A 22,210-nucleotide genomic window follows, 5' to 3' on the forward strand; every position below is an offset into this window, starting at 1 on the left:
GTGTTGCAGAATGTTAGTCAGGTCTCATCTCGTGCACACAAAGCAGTCCGCCGCTCAGGACAGCTTCACGTCAGACTCCCTGCTGTCTTCTGTCGCCTCACAAGCCCTGAAATCGTTCACGGCTGGTTTTCTGCTACAAAACCACAACACAATAAAGCTGGAGGTGCTGCAGCTGTTTTCAGCTGCTGTCCTGAATGTTGCAACAGTCTGAAAGGGGAGATAAGCCCGCTTCGAATTCACTCAGGGCAAAAATAACGTTTTATTTGCAGGACCATTTACTGCACAGTGCATATGTTTTTTTGTATTTTTATGTCTACATCTGTGTGTGAATACACACAGCGTATCTATGTTGTTATATACAGTTAAAACTTTTTGTATTTTTGTTTTAATTCTGTGTTAAATTGTATTTTATGCAGTTTGTGAATCCATTCTTGTAATTTTCTTCATTTAATGTTTTTTTTATTTGTTTCAAACCTATGTCTTTAATCATTTAATTTTGTTTTATTATCTTTTATTTTGATGTGTGTTTATATTTAAATATTTTATTTTTATTAAATCTAATGACCTATCTTTAAATTGTTTTTTTTTATATAATTATGTAATCTGATTGTTTTTTTGTTTTTTTTTGTTCTTTTTGCATTTAGGCTATGTTTATTTTCTGTTATCCTACTTGTAATATATTTACTTACATTTTTAATTTTAAAAATAAATAAATAATATTTTGTCAAAAAGGTTTGTTTAATGAAATTTTGTGGAAAGATGCTGTACATGATCAACAATTTTACTTATATAATTACTAGTGTTTTCATAAAAAGTTAAATTAGTCATAACTCAAAGTTCAAGGAAAATTCTAACATAAAATAGAAATTTTGTAAACAATTTATTAATATTTTGACTTGTTACCATAATGCTCATTTTACAAAATCATTTAAAATAAAAATAAAAAGGTGGAAAACCAAATAAAACATAGTTCATCACTGGATCAGGACAGACAAGTTTATTTATATTTAATTGTAACAGAGACAAAGATGGTCTTCACTTCAGACAAACTAGTTTTTAGTTGTTTTCCTCCCAGCAGCAGCTTTAACTTTAACTTTAACCTGATGGAGTCTCAAAGCTTCAGCTGCTAAAAGCTTCTCTGACTTTCTGTCAAGACTGATGTGCAAAATTAGTTCTTTTATAAATTATAAAACTCTACACACAGAAATGTTTCTGTGATGCATTATTCAACCTGTAATATCAAATACAAACTTCTTTTTTTCGGCAGTTTAGATCCCAAACTAAACGGACTAATTTTGCATTCAACATGTAAACATGTAAAATGTGCTTCTGCTGAACAAATTAACATTTATCAGGATAGTGTTGTTGTATCAATTCATTCCAAAATTAAATTATAGATTTGCAAATAAAAAAATCATCCATTTATCCATTATTTTTTACCTACTTTTCCTTTCCGGGTCTCAGGACAGCTAATGTCTCTCCAGCAGTGACTGACAGGTGGGGGACACCAGGACAGGTCACATGTCCATCTCAGGGACACATAGAGACAAACAAGACAAACAACTGATCACTGAAAATCATACAACTATTATTGTTTAAATCTTAAATCATATTTATTTATTTTACTTTTATTTATGAGTCTTGTTTGGGATTTCCCACCCAACATAACACAAATGTAGTTAATAATAATAATAATAATAATAATAATAATAATAATAATAATAATAATAATAATAATAATAATAATAATAATAATAATAATAATAATAAAGTACTCATCACAGTTTTTTAAAACAGATCTTATTTTTTTATTGAGGAGAGTCAAGTTGGGCTTTTCAATTTTAGAAAATAAAACCATGACAATATTACAAATAATGAAATTGTTACATCATTCACAGGGTTACAGTCAATATACATTTATACAGAAATACAGGATCTCCCACATCAGTCACAGTGGTCTGAACCGGCACTGGTCTTATGTGGGCATTAACAGAGCAGACGTCCCCTGACTGGACTGACTGAGAGCCAGAGTGCTAGTGGTGGAGGGGGTGGTTTGGGACGTTTAGAGAGGTAGGGTGGGAGCAAAGAGGAGAACACATAGTTCCACAGGACACCATAGTGGTATGAATGTTTGCTCAACAGAAGGCCAAAAAAAAAAAAATCACAGCCTTGCTCTTAGCAGCAGCCATTATTTGTCCATCAGCAGCTGAAGGTTCCCAAACACTGGAGATCTGCCTGCTGCTGTATTCACACAACAAACGGGGCTCCAGCTCTTAATGCCATCGGAACACGTCATCAGCAGAGGGCGCCCTGGTGCTTCACGCTGCAGCCAATAAGCAGGAGCCATTTTCTATTTGCCACAAAAGGAGACGGACTTCCTGCTCTGACCCTGATGTTAGGTGATGTTCAGACGCAGCTCAGTGGCCACAGCCTGGCACTGCTCATGTTTATGCACACTATCATGTAGCTGTAGCACTGAGACCCAACGGTTTCCCTCTGTCCTTCAAGAATTGGCACACGATGAGGGGGGGAGGGCTGAGTAGCTTTACACCGCATCGCAGATGTAAAAAGAGAAAGTAACACATGGTTTTGCTAAAAAAGAAAGTTGGTAAATGTGTAAAACCATCAGTGGCATCACTCACCACCACACTGCATCTGAGAAGAACAAGGGAAGCTGGAAACTACACGAGCAGATGGCACATTTTTAAGCTACAAGTTCAAGTTATGTCTGTGGAAAGTTTGCAAAAGCAAAAACTGTCAAAGGTAAAAAAGAAAGTAAAATAAACGAAGCATGTGAATTAATTTCTTTTATACAAATCATTAATTTCCCAAGTGACCAAATAATCTGATGTCCAACTGCACAACTGAACCGTGATGTCCGGTCCTTTCAGAGGGAATAAAAGAATAATTCCACTGAGTGAATCCTATTTTAATGACATGCCTACCATGAAAAGTTTAACAGATGAATCAGTTGCTCAGTTTATACATTTTTTTTATATTCAAAAGTCTAGGTTAAACACGAGGGCCCACTTATCATTCCTCCGCCTGAACAGCAACAATAACTCTTTTGTGCAATGAGAATTATTAGATACTGGAAAAAAAATGTTTCTAACCACTCCACAATTAAACAACTTTAAGTTTTTAAATTATTTAAAGTCAATGGAAAATTAAAAAAAACACAGCAAAAATGACTTGCTTTTTACCTAAAAAAAGGAGACTGTACGTAATATAAAAATAAATTTCAGCGATAATCTGCTCTACCACAGTCAGCACACCCTGTTTAAGATAACTCCTCAAAGCAAATGTCAAGGATAATTGCTTGATTAATAACTCAAAAGTCTTGGCAGCATCCACGGACAAGCATCCGAATGAGCTTTAATGGGCCTGAAGCAAAAAAAATAAAAAAAACACCGTCCTTGTGCATACTTGAGATTAATTTCTCGCACATTAAGTGCTTTTCCTGACGGCAGAGTATTTCTCATGCTATAAGACACGCCAAAATAAACCTGGTGAGCTGTTCCGAACTAAGAAATGGGGGGACAAAATGACAATGTAAAGGTCAGTAAAAACAAAACATTAATGGCATCAGTTCCTGTTTGATTCCTGACTTTAACTCATGATTCTCCTCATCCAATTCCAAGAAAATATTAGCTATAATGTGTCAAACTGCAGCTAAAGTAAACCAAGCAGTGGGCTGTGAGGCAAAGAAAGGAAAAAACACAAACAGCTGGAAATCACAGGAGATAGACTGATAGTGCTGCAGTAATTGAGGTTTCTATCTTTCTGTAGAGAAAGTTTGGTGATAAAGCCATCTGTAGTGACAACATAAGAACTTGGGTCAGCATCGGAGGATTTGGTTCAAGCAAACATGGAAGCATTGTCCAGTCTGGAGGAATCTCAGTGGCACGAGCATTGAGACAAGACATGACACAACTGCCCTGCTGTCAAATGTCAATATGCCTGCTGCTGCTGATGCCGAGACGAAACCAGACAACTGGCAAAAGCCGACTGTGAGGAGATCAGAGGAAGTCGTTGACAGGTGGTCGACAGGCATGTGTGTTATCAGGAGGACAGAGACGGAATCAGTGCCTGGACAGAGCGGCTGTGATCAGGGTGCAGTCGTCCTGCTGTGAGCAGACACATCTGACCGATGGCTCACAGCTGGACATTTATGTCTGTCTGCCGGGTCTCGGAGTGCCGCCCAGCAGGATTTGTGCATTGCTGATTATCATTTATTGGCTTTATGCATAACCCCCCCCCCCATCTGATTCACCATTTCTGGAGAATCGCTAGATTGCCATAGACTCCATATTTCTCCCTAGAGAAGCCCTACAACAGGTTACGGGCTACAGCACAAACAGCGAGTGGCAGTTCTGCACTCATGAGACAGCAGTTCTCACAAGAAACAAAACAAAATGCATACAAACTTCCTAGAGGATAAAACCTAGACCCGTTACAAGGTAACACTGTTTATCTACATGGTTTTGTGCACCAACATGATTCAGTTTTTGAAAAATAAAATCAAAGCACTGATGGAAGATCCAGAGAGTTGGCTGAAGTCAGACAGTATATACTCAGTGCAGAAGATATTCAATTCTATGACATCCATACAGAAATTGCAGTAATATAACAAACACTTCTCACTGTAAATTTGCTTGCTGACTGTGTGTAAACAACCATGTGTGGTAATGAGACTTTTAACAATTTGAACATAAGCATGTCTTTTCAAAGGGAAATGAAAGAATACTGAATACAGTGCAAGGGAGTCAAGCCCAAGCTATCAGCAAACAGAATTTGAGTAATTGCAACAAATCAAAGCACTGTGAAATTAATCACTCACTCAGCATGCGATCAAGCACAAGTTCTGACACTTTGGGAACAACTGGTTCTTTGTGTCTGTGGTATGAGTGTGCAACATCGGCATGTATGCACAGACGGCACTGGAAAAAGAAAAAAAAAAAACACGAGGGAGGATGCTGTAATGAGAAGTTTTAAATGTATGTTGAGTCTGAAGTACGCAGTTGAACCTGTTTCAACCCTCAGGAAGTAAGAACAGTTTTTTTTTTGTTGTTGTTTTTGTTTTGTTTTGATTTTTTTTTTTTTTTTTTTTTAACACAACTTTTTCCTCACAAGCTACAATAAGAAACTTAAGTAAGTTAAGGTGACAACGTTTGAAATCCTCTCTGTCGTCAGTTGTTCTGCTCCTGAACTGATCTCATAAAATAACTATCTCTGAGTCGTCGTGTTGCGGCAGGTCAAGTGCATCTGATATGTACAGTACAGGATCAAATTTAGGGTGTGAGGAGGAAAAGATCTATTTGGCAAATTTTGAATATTTCACTGTGAAAGAAATAAAATAAAAAACAAACAAACCAGTCTTTAGTGAGTGGAAGCATGGTACGAAGGGATCTTCATCACAAAATATTAACAATATAGAAAATTTCTTGCAGTGAGGGGAAAAATGTTTTTTCTTCTTCTTTTTCTCCTTTAGCACTGATTTCACTGCATAAATTGGCAGTCTGATCAATTGTGGTTTAGACATCGATCCATGCCACAAACTTTCCATTTCATTTTTTATTTTTTATTTTATTATATTACCTGTAGAACCAGTTGGATGAACTTGTTGAGTTCCCAGTTCTTCCTAGTTTGTCTTGCAGAAGGCCACAGAGAACTCTGTGTTTCCACAAAATGTCCAAAATTAAAAACAAAGACAATATTCACACCTTGAGGACGTCATCCCCAACCCTTCCTTCTTTTCTTTTTTTTGCCCTTTTAAAGGGTAGCTTTCCTACTCAGTTCATCTAATGTACAACCTTATAGCATCTATAAATTTAGATAAACTCCTTTTTTCTTATCAGTTTTTTTTCTCTCTTCTTTAAAAAATTCTTTACAAAATCATCAGAACAAACAAAACTAAAAGAATAATAAATGCTGAAAAACAAACTGGTGGAAGAGTGAAAAATGAGCTGCTGGTCACTCCTAACCTCCCGTGTTTCTGGCTCTAAAGATGGGCTCGGCTGTGGTCTGCCTGGACTCTTCATCATAGGGGTGAGAAGAGGAGGAAAGGGGGAACAGGAGAGGGGAATGGGGGCTTGATGGGAGCCTGGTGGGAAGACCAGACAAACTGTCACGCAAAAAAAAAAAAAAAATCCCACTCCGTCCTCCACATCCAGAGCCCTGTGTCCTGACAGCCTTCGTTCCCCTCTGCTCCTCTCAGGAGGGTCAAACCTCCACCGACTGGATCTGGTTCATCTGTGCCCGCATCATCTGGACGCTGTTCAGGATCTTCTTTTGATGACCTGCTAAAGTCACGCCAACCCTTAGGATGTCACTGTGAAGCACAGAATCAGATGTCAGGCTTAAGTTACCACACCACCCACCAACCTGTCTATATTCATATTTATCAATGCTGGTATTTACTTAAAAAACAACCTGGAAACTGTCAATCAGGAACGATGCATAAAGCAATGTAGAATGACAACAAAACAACACATGGAAAGTAGAATGAAAAAAAAACTACATGCATTAAATTCTTTCTCCTGACAAAGACTTTTATGTTCAGTCATTTTGACACCAGAACGCTTCTATAATCAAACGAAAGATTTGAAAGTCAGTGTGCCTGTGACTGAAACGTCTTGCCTCATGTCACTGAGCCCACCCACAGTGTGCAACGGAAAACCATGATTGACAAACATTTATTTCACTAGTTTAGAGAAACATCTTTCACAACATTAAAAAAGCAGAATTTGATAAGCAGTTGCCTATCCATAAAACAAAAGTTATCTCCCCTAATGCTCAATCTCATTAGTAATCCCATTTTTGGATTATACATTGCCAACATTTTTCTCAAAAAAAAAGTGATCTCTAACTTGTAATGTTGTTATCCATTGACATGGATTGAGTTTTATGTTTTTCTAAAAGTGGGATGAATTTTCAACAATTTCTAGTGTTTCTTCTTAACTTTAAACGGAGCTCAAAGAGAGGCCTGTAAAACACATGGCGGAGAATAAACTCTACTGTTAAGCTTCAAACTGCTGTGCCCACTGTCCAGTCTCCCAGCTACATCATTTGGATCTGAAACTTGCATCCAGGCCACAGGCAGAGTCCTGTTCCTGCTCAGACTGTAGAGTCGGATTTAGAAAACCCACTTCCTGTGATAGTTTTTTTTTTTTTTTTTTTTTGCAGTTAACAGAATTTAAATACAAGGTGTCGTCATTACTTACTCCATGGTCATCTGAGACACCACATCAAATGTGGAAAAGTTTGAATTGGCAAAGTTTTCTTTGTACTGGCCCATCTTGATGGCATCCAGCCATTCATCCACGCTGCTGAAGGTGGAGAAGTCTGGGATGCTGCGGTCCAAGAGAGGGAGATGGACACTGAGGGGGAGACAAGCAGGAGACATTAGGAATACTAATAAGAAATGAAAGCTCTAACATCCTTGTCAGTTCAGACCACCTGCATTGGATTCAAACATGAATTATTATGTTACAATTTAACAATGCTGGACGGAACTTAAAAAATCCCACAAGCCTAATCCCTGAAAAATATTTTCCAAACTGATTTCTTAGAAAGGGTATTTTCCAAATGAGGTGATAGTCTTCAGGGAGCCAGCGTATTCACTCGGTGTCTGTGGAAAATCTGGCCCGCAGTCCTGCACTCTGCCACAAATGAAAGTGCAGAGAGGGATAAAAGAAATCAGAAAACTCTGGCTCTCTAAGCAAACTAACACCGAGAGCAGAAATGCTTGAAAACGCTTTGTTTTGAAAACAGTTTCAACCCAGAATTCGCCCGAAGCATTTTCGTGGGAAGAATTGGATCTATCAAACCAAAAGGCTTTAATTTACGTAACCGCTCGGCGCCAGGAGAAACAAGAGAGGCTGTTTGGCAAATGTGAAACGTGCCATTGATGACACTGTCGCAAGAGCTTGAATTTCACGTTAACAATGGAAAGCCTTCACACTGACAAAAACTCAAGACCTTCATACACTTCAGGATGTTATTCATATTTATGTAAAATGATGCTAAACTAAAAGGCCTGTCTGTTCATAAAGACAAATACCACATGGAAAGGTAAAAAGAAAAGCATTGAAGGACATGATCCAAAGTTGATCAGCAGCGTTTTACTCACCCTGAAGATAAAGGAGTCATGGCCTTTAATGTGTTGGGGTTACGGATCATCTTGTCAAGGTTGTTGACAATCTGGCTGAATTTGGGCCGGTTGTTGCGGTCCTTCTGCCAGCAGTCCAACATGAGCTGGTGCAGCGCGCTGGGACAGTCCATGGGTGGAGGCAGCCGATAGTCCTGCTCTATGGCGTTGATGACCTACGGGGGCAAACACATCTCTTAAGGTGAGACTCTACAAAAAAAATCAACTGATGAATAAAAAAAAAAAAAAGATATTCTTTCCTTCATTAAAAATATAAAATATCATAAAATACTGTAACATCAGAAATGTTCAGAGGAAAATTCTTTGTCAAGTGTTTTATTCAAAATTACAAAAAGCTTTTTGGTAGGGCCAGCATTTTAATATTAGTTTGAATTCCTTTTGCATTTAAGCTGCTTAATTTACTCAACTGGTTCCTAAGTCTAAGGTTGGGTCTATTTAAACGGCTCACAAGAAGAAAAACTGGGGGCATTGGGGTTAATGTGACAGAAAACAAGCAAATCTATGATTTATGTTGATTTATAAAGACCTTTTTAAGAGCTTTGCCATTTTATTCTGTTATAATGAAAACTTTTGATGAAGTTCAAAAGAGAATCATCCTTGTGATGAAACAATAATCATTTAGTGAGTTCTAAAAAAAAACCTGAAGGCTGACAAGTTTTATACATTTATTTATAGTTTGTGATATTTCTAAAGAAAACTATTTTTTTATGACTGGTATGTTTATAAACTGGGGTTCTGATGTGACCCAACAAGGAAAGACTCTATAGATCACTTTATTTTGTTTTTCAGAAGTTGCAAAATACCACTTTTCGTCTAACAACTTGCAGACCAGCAGTATATTTAATGTTCTCTCTCCATAAAGGCACCTTACAGAAATGTCGACACTTTACACAGAGGTGCTGCACAGTTAACAGAGAGGAACAACCCCAAGGATACTTGTAAGAAGGGTGCACAATCCCTGCTCATTATCAGAGTCATTAAAGAAGCTCCATTCAGTCTCAGATTAATCTTATTCACAAGACCTCCAAACGAGGACCCCGATGGAGCAGAAACACTATCTGGAGCTGCTAATATGATAACTGTTGAGGTCCTCAGTCCCTCTTAGCACATTAGTGTTCTCACTTTCAATTTGAAACTATTTTCATTATCTCTCTCCCCATAATTTGCTCTCTCCTTCACTACCCAGAGGGAGATAGAAAATGGAGGCTCCAGTCAAGAGCAGAAATTGTCCACTGAGCACTGCTGTGCATTTCAAATTATCTGATTAAGTCTCTGTGGTAAGCGTGGGGGGAATTTTCATATAAAACCCATGTGTTTAGCTAAGGGAAAGCAGATACCAGTGACAAAATTTGTCTCAGAGGAATTTGAGGTTTTAATGAAACACGGGGAGCCAGAAATAAATCTGAGTAGTGAAGATTTGTGAGTACGGCTTCGGGGTGGCCCCAGGGCCAAAAAATTAATAGTTTCTGTGAAAATAACAATAGGCATGTTAAACACATACATCTTGATTGGTCATGTCCCAGTAAGGCCTCTCTCCATAGGACATGACTTCCCACATGACGATCCCGTAGCTCCACACATCACTGGCGGAGGTGAATTTCCTGTACTGGATTGCTTCTGGTGCAGTCCATCGGATAGGGATCTTCCCTCCCTGTGAACACAAAAAGAACAACCAAAGCAAAAGAGGTGAGACCGAAATCTTACCGCTAAAAAGTCCTGGCTCAGGAGAGAGTAACAATACTGATAGTAATCCAAACTGGGAGGTGGATATAACAAAACCCTTGGGAGGAAAGTGTGGTATATGAAATACTACAGAAGAAGGAAAAGGAGAACTGGTGGGGGGATGATATTTGGCCTGATAGAGGAAACTGAAAGGGAGTGCACTGCTGTATGTATGTCAGTCTTTGATTTAACCCTTAATAAAACCTACAAAACATTAAAGGGATTTTCTAAAAGTGTCAGAAACTTCAACTTATTTGAGTGAAGTGCCCCAGAGGAAGTGAAGAGGTGTGTGAAGGTAAGCCTTAAACATTTCATACCAGAGCACTAGTGTAAGTAGGATCTGATGTGTCATCCTCCAGGAACCGCGAGAGGCCGAAGTCTGACACTTTGCACACAAGGTTGCTGTTGACCAGGATGTTTCGGGCAGCAAGGTCACGGTGCACGTAATTCATGTCAGCCAGGTACTTCATGCCTGAGGCGATGCCACGCAGCATACCAACAAGCTGGATCACTGTGAACTGCCCGTCGTTTTGCTGTAAAACACATATTTAGGATACGCATCACATAAAAAAGTTCATAATAGATTCATTGAATATTTAGGGGTCGCCTGACAGTTTTGAAATATAGTGAGTCAAACTTATTACAGTAATTAGTAGTTATTACATGAACACTATGCACCAAAACTTTCTTTCCTGGCATTGAATGATCCTTTAAACACTTATTTGAGTTTATCACAATAACATTTAGATATTTATTTACTATTAAATTGCTTATCCATGTCTCTAAATTGCACCTTTAATGTATTTAGCGTGAGATCTATTATGTCAGTTAAGCCCGTTTCTATCTTCACTGCCAACATGGCTGCAGCAACTTCACTCAACTCTCCACTAGATTGGTTTTAACAAAAACTAATAATGTTGTCAATATTTTAAAAACCAGCACTGTCAAGTTCCACCCCAGAATTAATTATTTTTTGATATACACAAACACTGAATGTTAAAATCAGTCTTTTTGAGACAATTGTTGGTATATTACAGTTTCAAGGTAGAATCACTGAGGCATGGTGGTTCTACTCCTAATATGCATACTAGCACATAAAAACACCATATGGACGTGTTAACAAGGTCAAAAGCTTGATTCCCATCGGGGGTGGCCTATGAGTACCAAACTGTCTGCCATATGTTGGCTTTTTTAGATTGTTAGCCAGGTTGTCTTGTTTAATAATAACTTTGCAATTACTTGACACGACTTTCTGTTTTAACTTTTCTTCTGAACATCTTTGTTAGTGAACCATATGATAATTAAGATGCAAAGAGGATAGCTATTTATCTAAATTAATTTTACTGTGATATTTTTTGTTAGAGTTGTTTTAATAATATTTTCTTGTCTTAAAATTTAATGTGTATTTCTTACTTGAAATACACTTAATGTCCTTTAGTAAAAATATATAAAAAAATAGATTGAAACCATATGATGTACATGAAACCAGCATAGGTTTAACTTAGAAAGATTATGTTAAAGTATTAGTTTACAAAACGAAAAAAACCAAAAAACCTGCTGGGCACCAACAGGTTTTGTTTGAGCCCAATTGGCCTCAGTGGGACTAGGCAGGACTAAGCTGGGTCTGGCTGTCTGCGTACAGCTGTTCCTCTTTCCGTTTTGGGGAAGGCTTTACCCCATGCTCGGCTAGTGTCTGGAGCCGTGGTGCAGCTGTGCCTCCAACTGGGCACACCTGCACTCTCCCCACCACCCACCACGACGTCAGGAAAGCAGGAGATTATGAAGAATGGGGCATGAGAGCATGAGGCCGAGTGTGGACAGACATAAAGGCTAAGGGGGGAAACAAGTAAAGCAGTTAAGAAAGGCCCAGAGCACGGCCAAATTCCTCCAACCTATTTCTCTTTCAAACGCTTTGCTGCTCATTAGTCGAGTGGATGCCTCTCCTCGCACCAAGATGCTCATCTTCATGTACCACGGCGATTAAACAGAATGCATTATTCGTAAAAACTTTTTCACAAAAACACCTAATCTGAGCCCCATGTTTACATACACTATAACAAATTCCTCTTATGTCTTTCAGGTCAAGTTTGCTGAAGAAAAAAAAACATCAATAGATAAGTAAAGGTCTAAAGTGAGCTTTAAATATAATCTGCCCATACAATTTTTAAGGTTATAGTTGAACCCAGCAAGTTTTTCTTTACCTGAATCTTTAGCTGGTGACCATTATAAACAACTAACCACCAATTGAGTCTAAAGACACAAACTGTGCTCAGAAGCTTTGACACTGTCAGCAGCTGTAATGTTACAGTCACTGTTACGTTCTACAAAGGCTCACTGCTGTTAAAAAAAAAAACATAATAACAATTTGCTGTCAAATATGTTCAACAAACATCTACATGTACATAAACAGCCTTCAGCACAAGATCAAATTCCAAAAAGAGCTGATGCTTTGCGTCTCCGAGGTCGGACGCAGAATGCAAATGAAGGCTCTGAAGCCAGCCTCAGCAGCGCGCTGACAGGAGTTTTTATGGCAGCTTCTCCAGGAAGTCTTTGATGTCGTCTTGGAGGAGGAAGCTAACACTGACTGGGGAAGGTATACTGGTGGGAATCAATTAAAGGTGTGTAGACTGTTTTCAGACCGCTTTACGTTGAAGTCAATTCTCACACTATTTAAAATGTAAAATTTTATCTTTAATCAGGTCACAAATTTTAAGGCTTTTAATTGTGCTCATAGTTACTGTATATACTATAAATCTAATTACTTTTCAGTGCCACTGTGCAAACAAAATATCCTGTTTTAGTTTGGCTCCTAACAGGACTACCAGTCTGGTTTTTCACAGACGGATGGAAGTAAAGTTATGCCGTTGGCAGCAACTCTTTCAAGACATTTTAGCCAAATTCTTGTCTTCCATTTTGCTTTGAAGGTAAAGAATACAGGTTTTGTTGCATAAACAGAGATTTTACTCATAAATTAATGCAGAGAATTGAATCTATGTTAGCAAATTAAAGCTCAAACATAGTTAGATTCTTTTTAATCCAATATATTTTCGTCATATTTAGCAATTTATATTAGCAAATATCTCCTCATTTAGTAAGTTGTGTACTGATAAAATTAGTAATGCTACATAGCATGACAATTTAATTAAAATCACAATTATACTTGTGAGTTTTTCTTAAGCTTTATATTTTTCCCAAACTTTCAATCATAGAAACCAAACTGAAACACAATAATACATTGAGTGGATCAGTTCCATCAGTATAACATGTTTCCTGATTGTAAATCTTTGAAGAAAAGCATGGTTTATCACTCTGTCCTGGAAAAAACATAATACAAAACAATGCTGTCTCTCTAATTTTGATGCAAATATGGGGGAAAGGGAACAACAGAACTCTGTTGTAGAAATCCCCAAACTTTGTCCTTGCACAAAAACTATAGGAACTAATCATTGTGCTCTCACACTGCTGCTTGTTGAATTTAAACCCTTTTTTTTACCACTTACAGAATTAGTGAACAAAGTGTATACACACATTTTTAAAGCCACACAGAGCTGTTTGTCTCACCTACTCCGTTTTTAACTACATTTTATTATCTTACAAAAAGGTGCTTACACAAATTCAAAATACTATGACGTCAAATCACATTTCCAGTTTTTTCTAGTTTTTCTTTTTGATTTTAAAAAGACAGGACTTAAATTATGATATGCCACTTTTACAGTACTTACTTTACACTTCCATACTTAATGTCTGTCACATTAAAAAGAGAGCTCCCTTTTCATAATTTAAGTTGCATCTAAAAATAACTATGTTTTGGAAAAGATCATACATCTTCAACTCCCATTAATCAGACATCAGTTTTGCCCTTCCCCAAAAGGCAGAAGCAGCAATTAGAGCAGATGAAAGCAGATTAAAAAAAATACATCAAAAGATGTTTTTATTTCACCATAATTCCAAGAATGATGGTGATGACTTGTCTAACATCTCATCACATGGGCAGATTCATTTTTAAACATGTGCCATCCCATTTTAAATCTTGAAAAGTATCTGAATTATTGATATGGGTCATAAATGGGGTTACGAACTGTTTTTTGTAATGTCCCTTGCTGGTGAGATTATGAAAATTAAAAGTCAAGTAAACTCATTTACTTTATTTCTTGTCAAGATAGAAAAAAATGTATTAAATTTTAGAAGCACTCATGTATGATATTAAATATTAAATAAGGAAGAGTGAGAAGCAGAGTGGTTATAAAGCAAAAAGTAAGAAAAAACAATTAAAAGAAGTGTTTAATGTAACAATGAGCATTTAGAATTGAATAAAAAGTCTGTTTTTATGGTGAACAAACATTCTGTTCAACTCTAACTTATTTGCTCACTTCAACTAAGAGAGTGTATTCACTGTAAAATCACTAAAGAAATAGCTATGTAAGTGTATAAGCATATTTATGTCCAAAAAAGATAAATTCTTGTTTGCTCAGCTTACAAATAATTAAAGTTTAAATATATTATGATTGTATACTGCATGTTTTACTTATAAAAATCTAAACTAGAAGAATTTTCCTTGCAAATTGCAAAAGCTGCAATTTTAGCTGCTACTAAAAGTTTTAATTACCTGTCTTTTATATCCACTGAAAGGTGAAATTTTGAAGGAAAAATTGTTCATTTATTCAGGAGCTGCTGGTGGTAAATTGACCCCCGGCAGTTGTTGTTAATTCATTTTCCTTCTGTACACTGTTGAAACAGCAAAAAAAAAAACCTCTTGGGATGCTTTCAAGATAATAATATGCTCTTTGCATAGCAGGAGTGATTGCTTCTTTTCGTTTTTTGACAGATAGTTAGCAGGTACCTCAGTAGCTGTCTAGTGAAGCAAACAATTTTAGACAGAGTCGTGATAAACTTATTATGCTGAGATCATCATATCAATTCTTAGGCTTGTCAAAGCAAAAGCTCTGAATAGAGACTTCCAAGCTTGTCCTGTCAGCTGGTGAAGGCAGCATAGTTATATGCACAAAAAACACACTCTAAAACATTTCATTGTTTGTGCAAGATAAAGAATGAGACATAGAATACCACCAGTTTATAAGTATTAACATATAGATAACAGTAAAACTGTAAGTCATAAAAGTAACATCAGCGGGATATGTAAAAGTTATATTTTGTAATTACTGCACAATAATTTTAATGCATGAAAAATCTGTTTATTACGCAATAATTAATTGCAAGTACAATATCAGCCATGTATTAAAATCAGGTTTCTTACTCTGAGAAAGGTGTCGAGAGATCCATTCTCCATGAATTCAGTAATGATCATTACAGGACTGCTCTTGGTGACCACGCCTTCCAAATGAATGACGTTAGGATGGTCGAACTGGCCCATGATGCTAGCTTCGCTCAGGAAGTCCCGTCTTTGCTTCTCAGTGTAGCCGGTCTTCAGAGTTTTTATGGCTACAAACATCTCTCTTTTGCCGGGGAGCTTTAGGTTACCGCTGCACACTTCTCCAAACTCTCCTATTAAGAGGTAAAATTAAGAAAACAAAACAGTTATTTGCACCCTAAACGATGTGTACAACTAAATATAAGCACCTTTCCTGCATCTACCTCTGCTTAGAAATCAGTTATAAATATGCTGTATTCCAGCCACGTTGTAGTCAGATTTCTCCATTACCTGCACCGATGACCTGTTCAATCTTCACGCAGGATATATCAATCTCCTTGGCAAACTCCCTCACAGCCTCATTCGGGTCTTCATATGTGAATGGATCAATGTAAATCTTCATTCCTGGAGACACTTGTAAGACAGGAAAAAGCCTCTATAATATTTAATTGTTGTGGTTTTACTTGCAGTCCTATGGGCCAGACAGTCCAATGCAGCAAGGCAAAGTAATAATTCATTCACGTTCCATTTCCACACTCTTAGGCAATTATGAGATTTTTTGGTATGACATAAAGGTAATGAAGACCGGATGATGGAAGAGGAAGTGTAATTACAAATGGTGGTTGCGACAAGTACCTCATGGTCACTGTGTGTAGTTGTTCAGTCAGCAAGGACGTCACATCTCCAGTCCTCTTAGCTGTGATATAGTGGGTTAATATATATATCATCTCCAGTGAGCCATAGAGCCATTAACACTCAGGAAAGAAACCTGGGTGCTATATTAGCATTGCTCAGCTTCACTTCTTGAAATAAATTGGCTGTCCTAAGCCACGATGCCAGGTAAATTGGCTTAAGGTGGCCTTTAAGTGTTCAGGGACTTAGGCGTCCTGAGTTTTAAATCCGATTACAGTGCTCATACCTCCACATCAGACCTGAGGCTATCTGAATGGTTGGTATACTCACTCCTGGGCTGCTGCAGTGCAAGAAGAGCATACACACTGCCTCAAAACCTGGCAGGCTACACTGCGAAAACATGCTGCAGAGATGAACAGATGGAAAAGATCTTACCAGGCACAACCCCCCATTACTAAAGCCTACAATCTCTTCTCAAGCTAAAGCACGTTCAAAGGACCACCTTCCTTTTAATGGCAAAGACCACCATAAACGGGGGCAAAAGCCTTAACTGCAACTGGTGTGGGGGCAGGATGCACACAAGACACACTGGCTTCTGATAATAGCTGTGAAATACCCAGCTATTTACTGGCACACTCTTCACTAAAGCACAAGCTGGGCATCTTCACAAAGGGACTGGATTCTATTGAGAAAGATTTTTCCTTTTGAGTGGAATTTATACAATCACAAAAAAGATAAAGTACAGTAATAATCACCCAATCATGTAAAAAAAACAAAGATTTATATCTTTAAACCAAAAAAGAACTGCTAAGTCATATTTTTTAAGGTCTGTGTTTCTCTTTTTATTCCAGATGGGGATAGGCTGAAATACTTTTCTTACAAATTTATGTCTGTATTAGTGACAGAGAAACTCAATGTTACTGCACTGTTTGAGAGGAGAAAATAATTGAGCAATTCCATTTATTCACCAAATCTTTTGAAAATTTTGACAATGGCAAATGACTCGTGTGCATTAGCATCCTAATGGCCTTAACGTGAGTGAAGACTGACCTATTTCCAGCACAATGGAACTGCCTAACTATGAAATGTGATGCACTGAACACACACTTGAACATCAGTTTTGATGTGGTTAAATCCATGCTCTGAACAAACAGAATCAGACAATGGGCAAGATTACATGAAAGTGCGGCGCGGGGGAAAATGAAGCAGTGCTGTGCAGGGACGTGGCCAAGGACGGAAGCAAGCAAGGTGGTAGCCATGGAGACAGGTGTGTGAGGAAGTAGAATGCTGAATGACTGCCATGGGAATGACTGGGTGACAGGGTAGTCATGGATACAGGTGTGTCTAATCCTGAGGCAGAAACTAACAGTGAGAGTGATCAGGGAGGAGTGGTGGATTACTCACTGTGGCCACTGGTGTAGTGCTGCAATTTGTCTGTGTATTCTGAATCACCCCTGTCGAAGCCACGCCTCCTGGGGAAAAGACAAAGAACTCTAGCTCTGGTTCACAGAAAAGGAGGAGGGAGGGGGAGACATGAATCAAACACCCCCAGGTGTACTTCGCTGAAAATATATCTCTCATGATCAGACTTAGAAGTCAGGAAAGGATTTTTTTCCCCCTGCAAATAAAAAAAAGGCACCGAGGCATGTAGTCAAACCACCCAAACATATGTTCATCTTTCTTTCCGGAGCATACCAGTTTGATAGCTGCATGAATTATTTGGGTGTGTTATTATGGGCTGCACATACATTTCCCATTTCTTTCTTTAAATCAATGGGTAGTGTATATTTTTAAACCAATATTTTCAGTCTAGAGAGCTGCTAGAGTTTATTTATTATAGATGGAGGAAATAAAAGATTTCCAACCAGAAGTAAGAGTGCTACATAAGTGGATCATAACTTTCTTTGTAACAGTCATCAATGTTTTTTATCACAATAGAAATCTCTGGTTGTATTGAAGATATTACAAAGTTCTGAACAAAAGAATCTGCATTTTCTAAATTGAATACATTTTATCATGTATAAAATTGTCATTTTGTCACTTGATTTATACTCCAGTCTTAAATAAAACAACTTAGAATCAGAAAATTTCATTTTGTCTGTTCTGCAACATAATATATTGCATGTCATTATGATTGTATGTTTCCAAGACTGTGATATAAAGCATACATGAAAGCCTTGGGGAAATCAGACACAATAATAAAAGTATGCTGAGATATTCATTTTGTACATTCTTTTCAGACTTATAACACTGCACAGGTGTAGGCATACCCTTTTTAATATGAGCAGTCCTACTGAGGACTGAAACCCAAACCAGAGGTTATAACCTTTTGAAACCCACTGAGCTGGAGCATCTGCAGAGCTCTGATTTTTATTTATTGTTGAGAAAACAAAACCAAAAACTAAAATGAAATACAGCCAATTCATCTAACTGCTTAAAATTTCTTAGAGATGTTTTACAAAGACTCGGACATCCCGAGACTGACTCACCGGTTACAAACGATGACGATGACAACTACAGCGATGAGGAACACCAACCCTGCTGCTGCTGAGCCAATGATGAGAGGCAATTTCTCCTGAATGCTTGTGTTGTATTCCTCTGTTATTTAAAAATATAAATAAAATAAACATAATGTCATGAACACACATATACACAGCCCCACAGAGTCATAAGCTGAAACATATGGGAAAGCATCTGAGCCACTGCAATGGGTGACAGACAGACATACGGCTGCGTAAACCATTGAACATCTTGGCATCTTGACTGGCTGCATGCAAAATTTTACAAACCACATCGAATGTGCTCAGATGCTGCAGATACGGGCAAATTATCTGGCAGAAAGTGTGTGAAATAGAGAGAGAGCGTGTTTGGATGAGACCCAGACTGATCAGACAGCCAAGAATGAGAAACAAGCTACTAAATGGGCAAATAGAGACAGAGCATTATTCCTCTTTCAAAAACCACAAAAGACAAACAACTGCATTTAAACTCACTGCATAGTGGGTTTTTTTTCAGCTAAATATAATACAGCAGATAACATTCAATAAATTTGTTATTATAGCAAAATATTGTTGCTAGTTTATAATACAAACATGTTTATTTTGAACTGTTTAGCAGCAATTACATTATAATTATGTTCGAGGTATTTAATTACAGGGTTTAGATCCCTTTTAAATTAACAATTAATTTCAGATTTTACACATAGGACATTGTTTTTGAAAATGAGGTGTACAGCAGAAGTATCTGAACTTATTTTTTACTTTCTCTTTTTTCTCCTTTCTGTCTGGAGCATTTATAGAACTGGTTGTCACAAAAGTGGGTTGTTTACTTTAAACACTGTCAGTGACAGTCTTCTTGCGGCTGAAAACAAAAGTTTTCAGTAGAAAAATGAAACCACTTAGCTTCATGTACCCTCTGTTTGCTCAATATTTACAGTTATGAGTCAGTTTGTTATACGGCCTGCACTGGGGTTTGCGTGTGGCAGCATCAAGGATGTTCGTATGAGAGTTCGGGCTAATGATGGCCCTGGGTGCTGCAGGCTGACAGAAATTAGATGTTCAGAGGGGAAAACCCAGACACAGCTCTGACATTAACCTACTTGACTGATGTTTACTGAATGTTCCATCTTTTCCCATTTGCGGTGTAGTAGACAAGACAATTTCAACTTGATCATTGACTTAATGGCTTGTATTAAAAAACTCAAAAACTTATTTCTTGCATATAATGGTCTTTTGAAGATTTATGTAATAGAAAAAATAAATACTGGGAGCGTAACTTTAAATAATAACAATAATAATACATGAGATCACTGATTTTGAGTGTACTACAGAATATGCTTCCTGCTTGTCCCTGCAGCTGTCTGAACTCAAATTGCGCTCCACGGTGGGTTGAAAAGCCTCGCATGAAAGGTGATAAGAACTGTGCGTGCTGCAGCAGACACTGGCTGAATTCTCACCCTCCGTCATGGTCTGAAAGTATAGCTTGCCACTGTAGCGTCCAAACCCAGCCACGGTGCGGGCCCGGACCTGGAACACATAGATGCTTCCTGACTTGAGCCCACGAATGACTGCCGTGTTGGTCTGGCTTCTGATGGTGGTAGAGTTATATTCTGATTGGTCCTGGGAGCAGAAAGACAACACATTACATGACATCAACTGTACAAAACAACAATCATGAAAGGCTGTAATAATAAAATTAATACTATATTAAATAGGACTTTTAGAACAAGTATAAAACAATGTAAACTAAAATTATTTTGAAAAACCTTGTGTTGTATCTGAAGAATATTTATGCTTTGAATTATTTATTTTAGTCCTTTAAGGTAAACATAAACCAAATTAATCTGAATAATGTTTAGAAAAAAAAGACAAAAATAGCAAATATCCAGCAGCTGCTTCAGAGAAGGCAGATTTGGTGGCAGTTTCAGGTCAGGCAGCTCCTCTGAGTCGTGTCTTATAATGATCAGAGCTGTATTTCACTGCCATGCTTTTCCTCTTCAGAATGCTGACAGGTTTGAGAGCTGAGACTATGACATTTTTAGCTGCTTCCTTCAATACACTTCTCAGCGCACACTTCTGAGCCATAGCAGTGGCTGGAACGATTGTTTTGACAGCTCTCCCCAGCAGTGTCAGAGAAATTTAATTAAAAGAAGAACAAAACAGTATCTCAACAAAAGCTTGACAAACTCTGCACATATGTGCATCTGCACATGCTTACATGTTTGTGTTCTTAAGTGCTCAATGTGCTTGAATAAACAGAAACTTTTGACTTTAAGTGTTCTTGTGAGAAAGTATGCTGATCTGAGCAAGCTTGCCCCTAAAACACTATTTTTACATCAGTCAGCGCACCATTGTTTTAACCACAAGTCTCTGCGCATCAATCCCCAGTGGCCCTGCTTCAGGGCTGAGTGTGGTTTTCTTTCCCAGTGACTGACCATGATTGTAATTGGACGAGAATGAGCAGAGGTTCTGAGCAATATTCAGAAGCTGCATGCCTTCAAGGATCTGCTGCTATGCAAATGAGCATGAGGAGATTCTGAATTAAAATGTGCAACAACAACAAAAGACCAAGCATTATGTGGGCTAAACTGGAGAAAATAAAGTTAATTTATAAGGATCAACAAGGACTTGGAGAAATACTTTGTGCATGTGCTTGAACAAATGTGTGTACCTTTTCATAATATTGCAGCTCATAGTCTAAGATGACTCCATTAGGCTGGTCTGGTTGGGACCAGGAGAGGGTGATGCTGTCCACAGTACGACTGACCTGATGCATTATGGATACAGTGGATGGAGCTGTGAAAAGACAAAAGCAGTGTGTTAACAATGAAGCTAATAAATCAGACCCAACTTCACTGTCATGCTCAGAGAATTTTACAGCATCTTTAATCACACAGCCAAACACTGGCTTCAGCAAAGCCCATAAAATCTACAGTATACAATGTTCTGTAGCCTCCTGTTAGAGCGTCATGGCCAGGCATGCAGTGCAGACTGGCAAGTCACAACATTGGCTAAACCACATAAGCAGCCTCACGGGACTTCCCAAGATAAACTGTGACTTTGATGAGATTAATTTACGCTTGTCATGCTGTTGATAACAGACCACTTTCTAGAAATTACTCATTTGAAAATCACCAGACCACCATGTAATACATGAAGGAAAGTGGATTTTGTCACGCATATGAGCTAAACAAGTGGAATGAATCAAATCAGCCACAAAAACGCTGCACAGCAACTCATTATATCTTGCTTTTTTGTCCTCTGCATCCAAATTTGATAGAGTAGTATTTTGGTTGTCTCATTAATGCCAGCATAAAAAATACAGTGTATTTGCAAGCACTTTGCTTAAACCAATGCTAAAAAAAATCCCTGAAATGTCAATAATTTAAAAACAAGAACGTGTTTGAGTTTACTGTAAAGGACTGTGTTAATAAATAAGTTAAAAAAATAAGGTATAATGTAACTTTAGGGAAATATTAAATATAAATACCCTGTATTTTATTCATTTAAAGATGTCTGAAACATGATTTTAATAAAAACAACCCCAGATTATCATGAAGAATTGAGATTTTTCATCAGAGGCATGGCAAATATATTGTATATATCGTACATGTCGTATAGTCATTCATTAGAAAATCTTATTTTGTGTTAAATTAATAAAGTAAAAGTTTTTGTCAATGATACAACTTAAAAAAAGGAAAAAATTAAGAAAAAAAAAAAAAACTAAGGCTGTGTCACATTACCAAAGATTTTATTAATTTGCTTTCTTACTTACTATAATAATTCAGTAAAAAAAAAAAAAAAAAAAAAAAAAAAAAA

The 22,210-nt window shown here is 37.5% G+C and overlaps 1 protein-coding gene across 4 annotated transcripts in view; it reads right to left on the reverse strand.

Annotated features, from left to right (window-relative positions):
* Window positions 1–1,993: 1,993 nt before the first annotated feature.
* ephb2b (eph receptor B2b) overlaps window positions 1,994–22,210 on the reverse strand; it is a 117,533-nt gene continuing 97,316 nt past the window's right edge. The window contains exons 6-16 of one of the 4 annotated variants that reach the window (XM_017408738.2): window positions 21,063–21,187; window positions 19,849–20,011; window positions 18,383–18,491; window positions 17,298–17,365; window positions 15,552–15,665; window positions 15,147–15,394; window positions 10,210–10,425; window positions 9,672–9,821; window positions 8,132–8,325; window positions 7,224–7,379; window positions 1,994–6,331 (exon numbers count right to left, since the gene is read on the reverse strand). In XM_017408738.2, coding sequence (XP_017264227.1) covers window positions 6,223–6,331; window positions 7,224–7,379; window positions 8,132–8,325; window positions 9,672–9,821; window positions 10,210–10,425; window positions 15,147–15,394; window positions 15,552–15,665; window positions 17,298–17,365; window positions 18,383–18,491; window positions 19,849–20,011; window positions 21,063–21,187 — 1,652 coding nt within the window. In that variant the 3' untranslated portion in view covers window positions 1,994–6,222. Of the gene's footprint in view, window positions 6,332–7,223; window positions 7,380–8,131; window positions 8,326–9,671; window positions 9,822–10,209; window positions 10,426–15,146; window positions 15,395–15,551; window positions 15,675–17,297; window positions 17,366–18,382; window positions 18,492–19,848; window positions 20,012–21,062; window positions 21,188–22,210 lie in introns of all 4 variants that reach the window. The other 3 variants (XM_017408739.2, XM_017408736.2, XM_017408737.2) reach the window with 3 other exon arrangements.

The sequence above is a fragment of the Kryptolebias marmoratus genome, linkage group LG4 (assembly GCF_001649575.2).
Source record: "Kryptolebias marmoratus isolate JLee-2015 linkage group LG4, ASM164957v2, whole genome shotgun sequence".
Taxonomy (NCBI): Eukaryota; Metazoa; Chordata; class Actinopteri; order Cyprinodontiformes; family Rivulidae; genus Kryptolebias; species Kryptolebias marmoratus.